General features: G+C 40.1%; 1 protein-coding gene and 1 pseudogene across 3 annotated transcripts in view; one reads left to right on the top strand and one right to left on the bottom strand.

Annotated features, from left to right (window-relative positions):
• The window catches only part of SEMA5A (semaphorin 5A), a 159,040-nt gene that overhangs the window by 96,979 nt on the left and 49,457 nt on the right, over window positions 1-12,604 (top strand). For both annotated transcript variants that reach the window (XM_081917739.1, XM_081917740.1), the window contains exons 5-6: window positions 4,488-4,550; window positions 11,601-11,699. In XM_081917739.1, the coding sequence (XP_081773865.1) occupies window positions 4,488-4,550; window positions 11,601-11,699 (162 nt within the window). The remainder of the gene's footprint in view (window positions 1-4,487; window positions 4,551-11,600; window positions 11,700-12,604) is intronic.
• Window positions 958-4,154, bottom strand: LOC309374789 (histone H3.3A pseudogene; annotated as a pseudogene). Its single transcript has 2 exons — window positions 4,112-4,154; window positions 958-1,731 (listed from the first exon to the last, which is right to left on the bottom strand). The product of its transcript is annotated as a histone H3.3A pseudogene (transcript).

Genomic DNA, 12,604 nt, shown 5'->3' on the forward strand with positions numbered 1-12,604 from the left:
ACATTTTCATAGCATGGAGATACATGCTATCACCTGCTAATTGCTGCAGATCAAAGCAAAGACAAAGGCCAGTTGAAGGCTGTAACAAACCTCAAGAGCTGTCTCTGGGGTCTGCCTCCCACACACATGTTTTTCGCTGCTTGAGTGCAAGAAGCTCTGGCAACCAATCGGAAGCCACACCTCGGTTGTCAAATGTTTCGGAAGTTGAAAGGTCTTCCGGAACAGATTACATTCGACAACCAAGGTTTGACTGTACAGTGGTACCTCGGGTTAAGAACTTAATTCGTTCCGGAGGTCCATTCTTAACCTGAAACTGTTCTTAACCTGAAGCACCACTTTAGCTAATGGGGCCTCCTCCTCCTGCTGCTGCGCCGCTGGAACATGACTTCTGTTCTCATCCTGAAGCAAAGTTCTTAACCCGAGGTAGTATTTCTGGGTTAGCGGAGTCTGGAACTTGAAGCGTCTGGAACCTGAAGCGTCTGTAATATGAGGTACCACTGTATAAATAATCCAGTAAACATAATCAAGAAATAATTGTTTAAATCTGGTTATTTGTATGCTTGCCCTGAATTAAGAATTTGTTGCCCCCTTTTTTTTTTGGATCAAGTAGTAACCAGTTTTAGGGACGCGGGTGGCACTGTGGGTTAAACCACAGAGCCTAGGACTTGCTGATCAGAAGGTCAGTGGTTCGAATCCCCGCGATGGGGTGAGCTCCCGTTACTCAGTCCCTGCTCCTGCCAACCTAGCAGTTCGAAAGCAAGAAAAGTGCAAGTAGATAAATAGGTACCGCTCCGGTGGGAAGGTAAACGGCGTTTCTGTGCACTGTTCTGGTTTGCCAGAAGCGGCTTAGTTATGCTGGCCACATGACCCGGAAGCTGTTCGCCGGCTCCCTTGGCCAATAAAGCGAGATGAGCGACCCAACCCCAGAGTCGGCCACGACTGGACCTAACGGTCAGGGGTCCCTTTACCTTATAACCAGTTTTATTGCAAAAAGACCCTGTACACATTTATATCAATTCTAGTACCTTACAATTTTAGCTACCCAACAAGTCATTATCATACACAAACATGCATGAAAAGCAAGAAAGATCACCCATCCTGTCTGCATATTAGCAACTTGTCACTGTTGAGCAACAAAGCTCACATCACTGCGTTTTTATGTGAACAGTCACTTTTAGCATTCATCCTGAGTGAAAGATGGAATGATTTAAGTACAAATGTAACATATTATAAACAATTTCATACAAAAAAAAGTCACAAATTGAAACCAAAGTATTTTACAGAATTTACTACAAAACACCATAAAAACTTCCTCCTCTTAAGCCCTCTCCCCCCATATCCTACGAGCCAATTGGATGTCTTTGGGCATGATGGTGACTCTCTTGGCATGGATGGCACACAGGTTCGTGTCTTCAAAGAGGCCCACCAGATATGCTTCACTAGCCTCTTGCAGAGCACCAATGGCTGCACTCTGGAACCTTAAGTCTGTCTTGAAGTCTTGAGCCATCTCCCTTACCAGCCTCTGGAACGGAAGCTTGCGAATAAAAAGTTCCGTGGACTTTTGGTAACGACGAATCTCTCGCAGCGCCACAGTACCAGGCCTGTAGCGATGAGGTTTCTTGAATCCACCAGTAGAGGGAGCACTTTTCCGAGCAGCTTTGGTAGCCAGCTTTTTACGTGGAGCTTTGCCACCAGTGGACGTATGGGCAGTCTGCTTGGCATAGCTGTCAACTTACAGATTTGAAAATAAGGGATCAGCAGCCAAAATAAGGCATCAACAATTACTTTGATGAAATACATATTTTGTTGCATGCAAATGGCTTTTGATACCCATTAGGTCCATAAATTACCATATAGCATATGTTCAGCACAAAAAAACAACAACAATTTGTTGTTGACAAAGCACAGCTGGACATAGAAAGGGCCCCATTACGTTCAGTAGCTTATTTAAGGGACATCATCAATAAGGGACAGCAGCGGGACATGGCGCTGGGATAAGGGACTGTCCCACCAAATAAGGGACACTTGACAGCTATGCTGCTTGATATGCTTGGCCATTTCCCTTTATTTTTTTACACTTTCAGGACCGGAGCCTTTAAAAACAATTCCGCTCCTATCAGCCGCAAGGTACACGTCCTACTCCTTCCCCGACGAACCTGCAACCGTGAATTTGTTGACTTTTATCCGAAAGTCTGCTTTTAATATGCTTCCAGAATTTGCTGTTCCCCTCCCTGATTCAAGGAGACTTTTTAAAAATGATGCGCTGACATTTCAGGGCGAGCCCTCTCCAAACCCCAGGAAACACTTTCCCCGACTTACAATGAAGCACATCAATGAGTTTCTTTGAGATGCAGTGATAAATCAGGACCAATTCCTTCTGAAATGTGGAATATTATGGGGCAGTTTCTCCAACACATGGGACAATCACAGCTTGATTACTTTGCATGCGAGTCAATGTGAACAAGGTTCCTTGACAGTAGAAAGTTTGGAAAATCACATTATCTTTGAGCTATTATCCCTGCTGTTAAATACTCTCCACACACACACACCCCGCCTATTATTTCACAGCAAACTAAGTACAGGTTCCAAGAAAAGCTGCTTGCATGATGCTACCTGCCAAGGGTTGATTCTTGTCTTTGGGAATTTATTTAAACAAGAATCAAGAAGTCACAGCTCTAGTTTCTGTGCCAATTGTAGGGTTGCTGAAGTCAGGTAGAGGCAATTGCACTAGCCAAGTCAAGTGAAAACTTGCAAAGGTTCTACAGATTTCCAGCCCATGCCTGTAAAGGAAAAGCATCTTGTGGGTCTCCCTCCCTCTTCCAGTCTGTCTCAGCTGACGGCTGTGTCTCCATGGAAACTGGTCCCTCAGCAGACAAAGAATTGATGACTTCAACTCTTCCCTTTACAAGGGAGGAAGCAGTACAGTGGTATATCAGTCCCACATAGGGATTTAGTATAATTTGGATTATTAGTATAATAATCTTTAGTATAATTTGAAAGTTCTAATCATATAGAATGATACATTAATAATGCATTATTGATAAATAATTAATAATATACTAATTTTATGTACTTTTAATATCTGACTGAATAGTGTAAGGTTTTTTAGAGAGGAAAATGAAACCCTGAAATTAAATATATAAATATAATATTTATATCCTCCAGGCAACACATACTATCTTCTCCCTCTCTTATCCTCACAACCCAGTGAAGTGGGGTGAGTGTTGCTGGCTGCTCCAAAGGTACTCAGTGAGCTTCATGGTTCAGGAGAGAGAGAATTGAACACCGTTCTCCTCAGTCCTCGTTTGGTGCTCTAACTATGACACCACACTGGTTAGGTTCACATGAACACTGACTTGGTTGCAAGGAATGCAGGGAATGAATGTTCAAAGGTTGTCCATAGAACAGGGCGGTAAATGGCCTACTCTGTGATTTCAACAGCAGTACTGCAGAAATCAATATACTGCACAGGCAAAGATACAAAGATTTGCAGGCATCAGCTGATCAGAGGCTCCTGCAAATTCTGCTTTCAACAGGGAGCCTTACCTTATATGATGTCAGATGTAGAGCAGGGGGACGTGGTTTGGGGGAAATGACCCGTTGGAGGTTTCCCAGCAATGCCCTATATAGCCTGGGACCTAAATTGCAGTCATCTCCTTGGCTTTCAAGGTACTGCTTTTTTCCACCTGGGTCTTTAAAATGTCTTTGATTTTAATGTGCATCTTTATCCATCCTGCATCCTCATGTTTTGTTTTAATCCCTTATGGTGTTTATTTGTTCTTTATAGTATTTCGTGGTTTTTAGTATGCTGTCCTGGACTGTCTTGAAATCATTTGGTGAATGGCAGCATACAGATTTTTTAAATAAACACGTAAACATTTTGGCCATTCTAAATAATAAAAAACATGTTTACAGTATTTCTTAATGTGCTTGTTCAGCACATTAAGGGTTTTGATGTTGAAACAAGACCCTGAACCGCACACCCACGCCAGCCACACCTCATACATGAACAAGGGAAACAGGTGAACAAATGTGGCTACGTGTGGCCCTGAATGAATTTCTCCATAGTTATATTTTGGTCTTTCGTCATCCTGTGCATGAATGAATTTACTTGCTTCGCTCCCTGCCTCTTGCGTGCAGAAGAAGCACACCATGATTGCTAAGCCAAAAGCAAACTGTGAGTTACCATCATCTGGAGCAAAACAACCCACGACTTCTGGTTCAGAAGCAATGCTGAGCCAGGGCTTGCAGTTTGCTTGCTCCCAGTGCTAGCGTGGAGAAGCGAAACAGGCATGATTCACTCGTGCCCAGCAAGCCATGATTTATGGTTTACCGTGATGACCAAATACAGCCATTATGTTTTCTCTCCCATGCAATTTTAAATCATTGTTGTTTATTTCAGTGGAAACACACGATCTCTAAGCTTGCTCCTGGGCATTTTGCTTGTTGTTTTCTGCATCCAATCTTTATTTCTTTCTGTGTGCTAGGGAGTGGAGTGGTCTTGTGATGAAGCTACTACAAAGGCTTGTTACAGTAAAGGCAAATCAAAGGTGAGTAGCTCCTTCTTAAATAATTAATTTCCTAGATCCGAGTGAGAAAGTTCATCTGTCCACTTGTGCCTATGCATGTTTACTTGAAAATGTTCACAGGATTGCAGACTCATTCAAGCAAGGTTCTAATCAAGTTAGCATCTGTACATAGTGAAGGAACAAGACCACACTGCTCAGTGTGTGCATCTTTCCTGCCTAAAGACCTGCTGGGATCTGCTTACTGGATTGCACATTTGTGCAGTGTCCTATGTGAGTTAACTCCAGTTTGGACCCCGACACACAGACCTCATGCAGATGTTGCATCCAGTGCATGGACACTTGGCAGGCTTAGGAACTGGAGGGTTCGCCTTTGTGCTTGCATGCTGAAAGTCCCACTCAAGAGTCTTTGTACTGTGGTTGCTCTCACACCACAGCAGAAGAGTTGGAGCTATATTATTATGGGAACCTGCTAGTGTTTACCATGTTGGGTGCATGTTTTTGAGTTACAGTGAACTCCTTAGGCTTTGTTCTTTGGTCCTGGGTCAAAGTCGGTAACCAGACTGAATTTCACTCAGCCTTGTCTGCAGACTTTCTGGGGTGCTGGAAGCACCTGAATGGCACAGCAAATAGACCTTTGTTGTTGTTTCCAAATTCAGTCCTTTGAGGGGGGTAGAGTGATAAAAGCAGGAAGCATATCTTTGCAGTTATAACAACCAATCATAATGCATTCTTACTTCCGGAAAAAGTCAGGCTGGAGGTTTAAAAATCTGCAGATGCAATTTTAAAACACTAGGACTATGAAAATAGAAACAAGCCTTACCAAATTTGTTTCCTGCTTGCATGACAACATATAGTACAGACACCAGAGATTATTTGGCATTTACAAATCTTATAAAATCCACAATTCCCCTTGAGATAGTACTTCAAGGTAGAAATCTGAATACTCTTTGTTCTGCATACCCCAAAGCTATGGGCTAAATGCATTCTGTGACTGCAGTCAGTCTGTTTCATGCCACATATAATGGTAGCTGCATATATAGACCACAAAGGGTTGCCTTGGCATTGTCCACAACGCACACAGTTCTTGTATGGACAAGCTGACCTCCACAAAAATGTACAGCTGCACAATTATGAGCACAGTCACAGCCAAGGCACCCTTGAATCATACTTTTGAAAGAGGCAGAAAAACTTGGAGATTGATTGAGTCCTTTGACCAACTCTACGAATGTTTGAGAGTTTCTGCATCGCCAGGTGTGGAGGGTGCAGTGCCTGCTCCAAGGAGTGTCTGTTCCTCTGAAATTACCCCCACATATCAATAACTGAGTTTGCCACAATACTCCCTTTCTCCCTCCCCATCTCTCCCTCTTTCACGGGGAAGGGTGGGCTTCATACAGCTTCCTTTATGAACCTGAGATAGTATGGCACCAAAGAGTTATACCAAATCCAAAATGCCTGGAAGAGTTACAGGGTGCAAAATGTGAGTGCATGTAAAGAAAGGAATCGTAGAATTAGAGAGGACCATTGTGACATTTTAGTATTAGAAAATTCAATGTGCAATACAGCAAAGAAGGGAGTACTGCATTGTTTGTTGGAGGTTGGAGGGAAAAAGAGCCTGAATTACTGGCATTAAGTTTTTTAGTGGCCCTTGCCACAGTTGAGTCAACTGCTACAACAAAGCATAGAGAAAGTGAAGCAGCAGAGCTTCTCAAAAGGATCAATGGGATTCTTGTAATTAGGAATTGATTGGACTTCCGGTGGAGCGCGATCCTCCCGCAAGCGGGGATTTTGCTGCAAGCGAAATCCCGTGCTATTTCGAGAAGAAAGGGGTGCTACAGGGCGCCGTAGCCCCCAAATTTAATCTCTGGAGGGTGTCCAGAGAGCCAGGTTCCCAGCGATGCGAAGAACTACCCGCCCGGCCGTCAGGTAACTCCAGAAAGGAGTGAGGAGTACGGCGGAGTGGGGATAGCAGGCGAAGGGAAGCCATTATTTACTTCCGAATAGTGAAGCCCCGAGCATGCAGGGAAAGCGCTCCGCTCTCAATTACAAGAAATTTCGGACCCAAAAGTACAGATTGGATGGTGATTAATAAAGAAAGGATTTGAATTGAAAAAGTGAGAAGCTTACAGAGCTCAGCTGTCATCTGGGATCAGCACAGACACAGCGTGTCGCACAGAGCAGCGAAAAAGGAAAGTGAGTTGCCGCTAGCGGTTACTGTTGCCTTCTCTCCTTTAACTTTTTTTCATCCAAAAAGAAACAAAAGACTACTAAGTTAAAAGGGGGGACAGAGTGACTTTATTTCTGAAAATAACAGCCTTTGATGTAATGGAGGGTAAAGAACGTGAAGTTGTTGCTTACTTTCGGTTTTAGAACAAAGAACTGCGTAGCAGAAAAAGGACTTCCGACGCCATTAATACTTTCAAAAGTTGAACTTAAAGGCAGAAAGGAGGTGAAGTAAATAAAATTTGCACACCTGGTCGCTTTTTTGTATTTTGAAAAAGGCTATTTAGGACCCTAGCCAAACAAAATTGTCATTTGAAGATATAAAAACCTCTCCCCCCCCCCCCGGCTATTTGGAGAACTTTTAATTATGCAGGACTGGAGCTTACGACCCTAGTGGAAGGAATATAGTACTACAACTTGTTTTTCAAAACTTTTTCTATGAAAGGCTGATTCAAAACGGAAGCTAGATTTTGGTTTTTCGCTCATGCTCCGGCTTCCCCTATTTTTTGTTTTTGTGTGTGTGTGTGTGTTTTCTAAATTGACATTTTAGAACTCTTGTCCTCTGAACTAACGACCCTGATATTTGGATTAATTTTGATATCTGGTATTTTGATATTTGATATTTGGATTTAATATAGACTTAAAACTTCGAATTGAACTCTGGACTCTCCTGTGACTGTTCTCATTCATTCTTATTATTGAATGCTGTCGAAGACTTATTTAGAATTGATGGATCTGGTGGTGGAATAAGTCTTTTTTTAAAAAAAGAAAGAAAAAGCTATTCCTTGGACTGAATTAGAGGGAATATTCTGCTTCCTTTCCTTCACTTTTTGGAGAGAACCTTTTTTGTTAGTTGAAGAAATAGCCAAAATTTAATCAGATTACAGATGGCATAAATTGGATTACAAATTGAATCACAAGTTGGACTATAAATTGGATTACAAATTGGATTATAATTGGTATAAAAAGAATTTTTTGAAGATTCGATGAATAAGGATTTAGCCTAAATGGTGGCAAGAAGATTGGCTTTTGTTTTGACCCTTCACTCTTCCCAATAGTGGTGCTCTCCTACGCCGCTGTAATATTTTAGGGTCGGGCCAAAAATAGAGAACAAATATTATAAAGTTTAAATTGTCATTTGGAGACCCGACCAAAAAGAACTGGATTTAAAAATTTAGAAATTGATTTGGTAATTTGGTAACTTTGTTGGGTTTGCTTTTAGAGGGGCTGGTGGTGACATAAAAAGGTTCAGTGGAGTATTATAGAAGATGGCACACCAGCAAAAGAAAGGGGTGGAAGGGGGGACCACAACGGAAAGGAGGGTCTCTAAACAGGAGGCAGATTTTAAAGCAGAGATTTTGAAAATGTTTGCTGATATTAAACAAAGTGAAAAGAATTTGGAAACAAAATTAGAACAAGTGGATAATAGGATTGGGAAAATGGATAAAAAAATTGATGAGACAGTTAATGAACTTAAAGGACAAATAAGAGAGGTATCCAAGAGAACACTTATCTTTGGAGGAAAGGATGAAAAGGACAAAATTGGAAATGAAGGAACTGAAATGAGAGGAGGAGAGGCGCAGGGTGGAGATGATGGAATTAAATAAATCACAAGAAGAGATCAAAGATGCAATTGCTATGAATGAACTGAGACAGAGGGAAGTTAACCTGAGGTTGAGATCTGTACCAGAGATTCAGAATGAAAATATCAAAGAGAGATTAATAACAGAATTAGCGCAGAGGTTGGAGATACCAACAGAGGAGGTAACCAAAACAGTACAAAGTGCATTTAGAATGAGAGTCAGAACAAACAAGGCAAGAAAATTTCCAGGAGACTGCCTAATCACATCTAAGGATGGAGAAATGAGAAATTTGATATTACAGAAGAACAGAGGGGGAAAAAATAAACATAGACGGGAATTATATAATTATTTTTAAAGACATACCAATAAGACTGCTGAAACGAAGAGACCCGTATAAGCCATTGGTGCAGATCCTCAAGAAAAACAACATTGAATTCAAATGGGAGTTTCCGGAGGGAATTTCATTTTTATAAAAGTAAAAAGCACAGGCTGACAAGCCCAGAAGAAACAGGGAAATTTCAGAGAAGATATAAGGAATTAAGATCAGAGGAAGAAGAAGCGAAAGGAGCAGGGGGAGGGGCCGGAATCGGGAGAAGGAGAAGAAGAAAATGGAAAGAAGTCAGAAGAAGATGAAGAATAAGAGGACGGGGAAAAGACAGATAGGTTATAAGAAAATAAAACAGAATTATTTTAATCAGGAATCATCATGGTGCTAAAGTTATGGAATTGGAATATTAATGGGATGAATGAGAAGAAAAAATGGAATAAAATTGAACAATTTCTAAAAAAGAAAAATATGGACATCATATGTTTACAAGAAACACACGTGGCAAGAAAGCATAGAAAAAATTTGATTAACAAAAGATTAGGAAACGAATTCATATCCTTGGATAGAGAGAAGAAAAGAGGGGTTGTTTTGTACATAAAAAGTAAAATTGAATCGCAACAAATTTTTAAAGACGCAGAAGGAAGAATCATAGCAGTCCACATCAAATGGCAAGGGGAAATTTGATAATTGTCGGGATCTATGCACCTAACGGAAACAAGACAGATTTTTATAAAACTTTGGAAGAAAAACTCTTTGAATACATGGATCAAAAAATCATACTAATGGGAGATATGAATGGGGTAGTTTGGCTGGAAATGGATAGACTAAGAGATGGAGCATCTAAAGAAGGAAAACTACCCCAGTCTTTCTTTTCATTGATTAAGAACTGTAATTTGATTGATATTTGGAGACTTAGACATCCATTGGAGAAACAATTTACATTTTTTTCTGAACCAAATCAGTCAATGTCAAGAATAGATCAAATATGGGTTTCGAATGAATTAACCCCAAGAATCCTACAAGTTGAAATTCAGCCTAAAGTAATTTCAGATCATAACCCAATAAAATTGGAATTAAAAGGGTTTGAAGAAAGAACATTTAGATGGAAAATTAAAGATTATCTTTTGGATGATCAGAAAATCATAGAAAAAGCACAAAAGAAATTAACTGAATATTTTGTTGACAATTGTAATAAGGGTACAAGGATGAGTGTAGTATGGGACGCAAGCAAGGCAGTGATGCAAGGTTTTTTTATCCAACAGAACTCACTGAAGAATAAAAATAGAGAAAAAGGGGAAAAGGAAATTTTAAAGCAGATAATGGACAAGGAACAAAAATTAATTAAAAAACCAAACAATTCCAAAATAAAACAAGAAATTAAGACTTTGCAATCTCAATTTGCAATGATAATAAATAAAGAAGTGGAATGGAATATTAAAAGGTTAAGACAAAAAAACTTGAGTTTGCTAACAAATCAGGCAAATGGCTTGCGTGGCAAATCAAAAAAGAGAAAGGAGCAGAATACAATCAATAGAATTGTTGTAAAGGGAGAAGAGATAGACAATCCGAAAGAAATCAGAAAAGGATTCTTGGACTTTTACAGACAATTATATAAAAATAAGGAAATGAGTGTAAAGTCATGAGTGTAAAGTCATGAGTGTAAAGAAAATTAACATGAGAGGCGAATGGATTACTTATGGTGAATTGATAATTAAAGAAGGAGGAAAATGGAAATTAAAACCATATGAACAAATTAAAGAATACGTTTATGATTGGTTGCATTATCTTCAGATTAATGAAATGTTTAAAAAAGACATCAAAGAAAGTGGCTATGTAGAAAAAGATTCTAAGTTTCAAATGGATATTATAAACAATGATTGTAAAAATCTTCCAAAAATGTATAAGATATTGTTGGAATGACATACGAAAGACAAAGAAGTGAAATCAGTAATGATACAATGGGCCAGGGATTTTTGTTATAATATACAATTTGATGATTGGGAAAAATTATGGAAAGAAAATTTAAAATTTTCTGCATGCATGGCGTTAAAGAAAAATGTGATGAAAATGTTTTATAGATGGTATATAACACCAGTAAAACTAGCAAAAATGTTTAAGACGTGTAACAAGTGTTGAAAATGTAAAGAAAAGGAAGGAACGTTTTATCATATGTGGTGGGACTGTAAGAAAGTGAAAAGTTTCTGGGAGATGATATATAATGAGCTGAAAAAGATGCTAAAATACACATTTGTAAAGAAACCAGAGGATTTTCTTTTAGGGATTACAGGAAACGAGATAAGAAGAAAAGACTGTAAACTTTTCCAATATGCAGTTACAGCGGCAAGGATTCTACTGGCCCAGAAATGGAAACAAGAGGAAATGCCGACGATCAAAGACTGGAGATTGAAACTAACAGACTATGCAGAATTGGACAAATTAACTGGGAAAATAAGATATCTTAAGGACCAAAAATTCATCGAAGACTGGGGGAAATTTGTAGAATATCTGAAAAACACATGTGATGTTCAAACAACGTTAGTGGGATTTCAAGAAGCCCTTTGAAAGCTGAGATGTATTGTTAAAAATAACTAAGAGTAGTGGGAGGGAAGATTAATGACAATGCTAAGAAAGGAATGCGTAACCAAGAGGCAGAGATGGAAGATTGACAGAGAAGCTGAGGGAAGTCGGAAAAAAGAGAGAATTTGTTTGTCAAAGATTGGATAAAATTGTATATTTGTGTTGTAAAGCAATAAAAATTATTTATAAAAAAAGGAATTGATTGTAAATATAATCTGCACACACCTTCAGGTATAGTTTATCTGGTTTTTTTCATATATAGTTTCATACCATAGGATACGGAAGAGCAGGTCAGGTTTTGCTTAGCATACACTGCTTATGGGACAGTGATGATCCTGTTTTCTCTTTCTTTTTTGATGTTAGGAAGAGTGCCAGAATTATATCCGTGTCCTTCTCATTGGTGGGGACAGACTCTTTGCATGTGGAACTAATGCGTTTACGCCCATTTGCACTAATCGGACGGTAAGAACTCATTCCTTCTTCTCAGGGAGCCCTGGATACTGGGATTGTGTGGGGTGGAAGGGTGCTAGGGCTGCCTGGGAGAACGCCCTTTCTGGGGAGAGCCACCTGAGGCCCTTTTTGCAGTTCTTTACATGCTAGGCTCTGGTCCTGTTGGCAAGTTAAGAGAAGATTTTCAGCGCGTGTACCAAACTACAGTTTCCAAGATAGGATGAGTGCATGGTGGCAATACAAAAGTTAGTTTGAAATATTATTATTATTATTATTATTATTATTATTATTATTATTATTAATAATAATACCCCGCCCTCCCCGGCCAAGACCAGGCTCATGGTGGCTAACACCAAATAAATTAATACATTAAAAACACAAAATCAAATGATTAGTTAAAATACAATTCGAAATCACATTTAAAATCAAAATAAAATTAAAAGTTCACCAGGCCCAGCCACCCGTGCTGGTCCCATATGGGCCGATAGAAAGAGCCAAGGAGGCCACTTACATACAGGGTCCCATAGAAAGAAGGGGGTCAGACTGGGCCCAGACCAAAGGCTCGGCGGAACAGCTCCATCTTGCAGGCCCTGCGGAAAGATGTTTCTTGTGACAGAGCATTCCACCAGGCTGGGGCCACAGCTGAAAAGGCTCTGGCCCTGGTCTAACCTCCTTGAGACCCGGGACCTCCCAAGATGTTATTCTTTGTGGACTGTATAGGGTCCTCTGTGGGACATACCAGGAGAGGCGGTCCCGTAAGTATGAGGGTCCTAGGCCGTATAGGGCTTTAAAGGTTAAAACCAGCACTTTAAACCTGACCCTGTACTCTACCAGGAGCCAGTGCAGCTGGTAAAACACTGAATGAATGTGATCCCGCGGCGAGAGCCCCATAAGGAGCCTCGCCGCAGCGTTCTGCA

The sequence above is a fragment of the Podarcis melisellensis genome (assembly GCF_964234715.1).
Source record: "Podarcis melisellensis genome assembly, chromosome: 7".
NCBI classification, from domain to species: Eukaryota; Metazoa; Chordata; class Lepidosauria; order Squamata; family Lacertidae; genus Podarcis; species Podarcis melisellensis.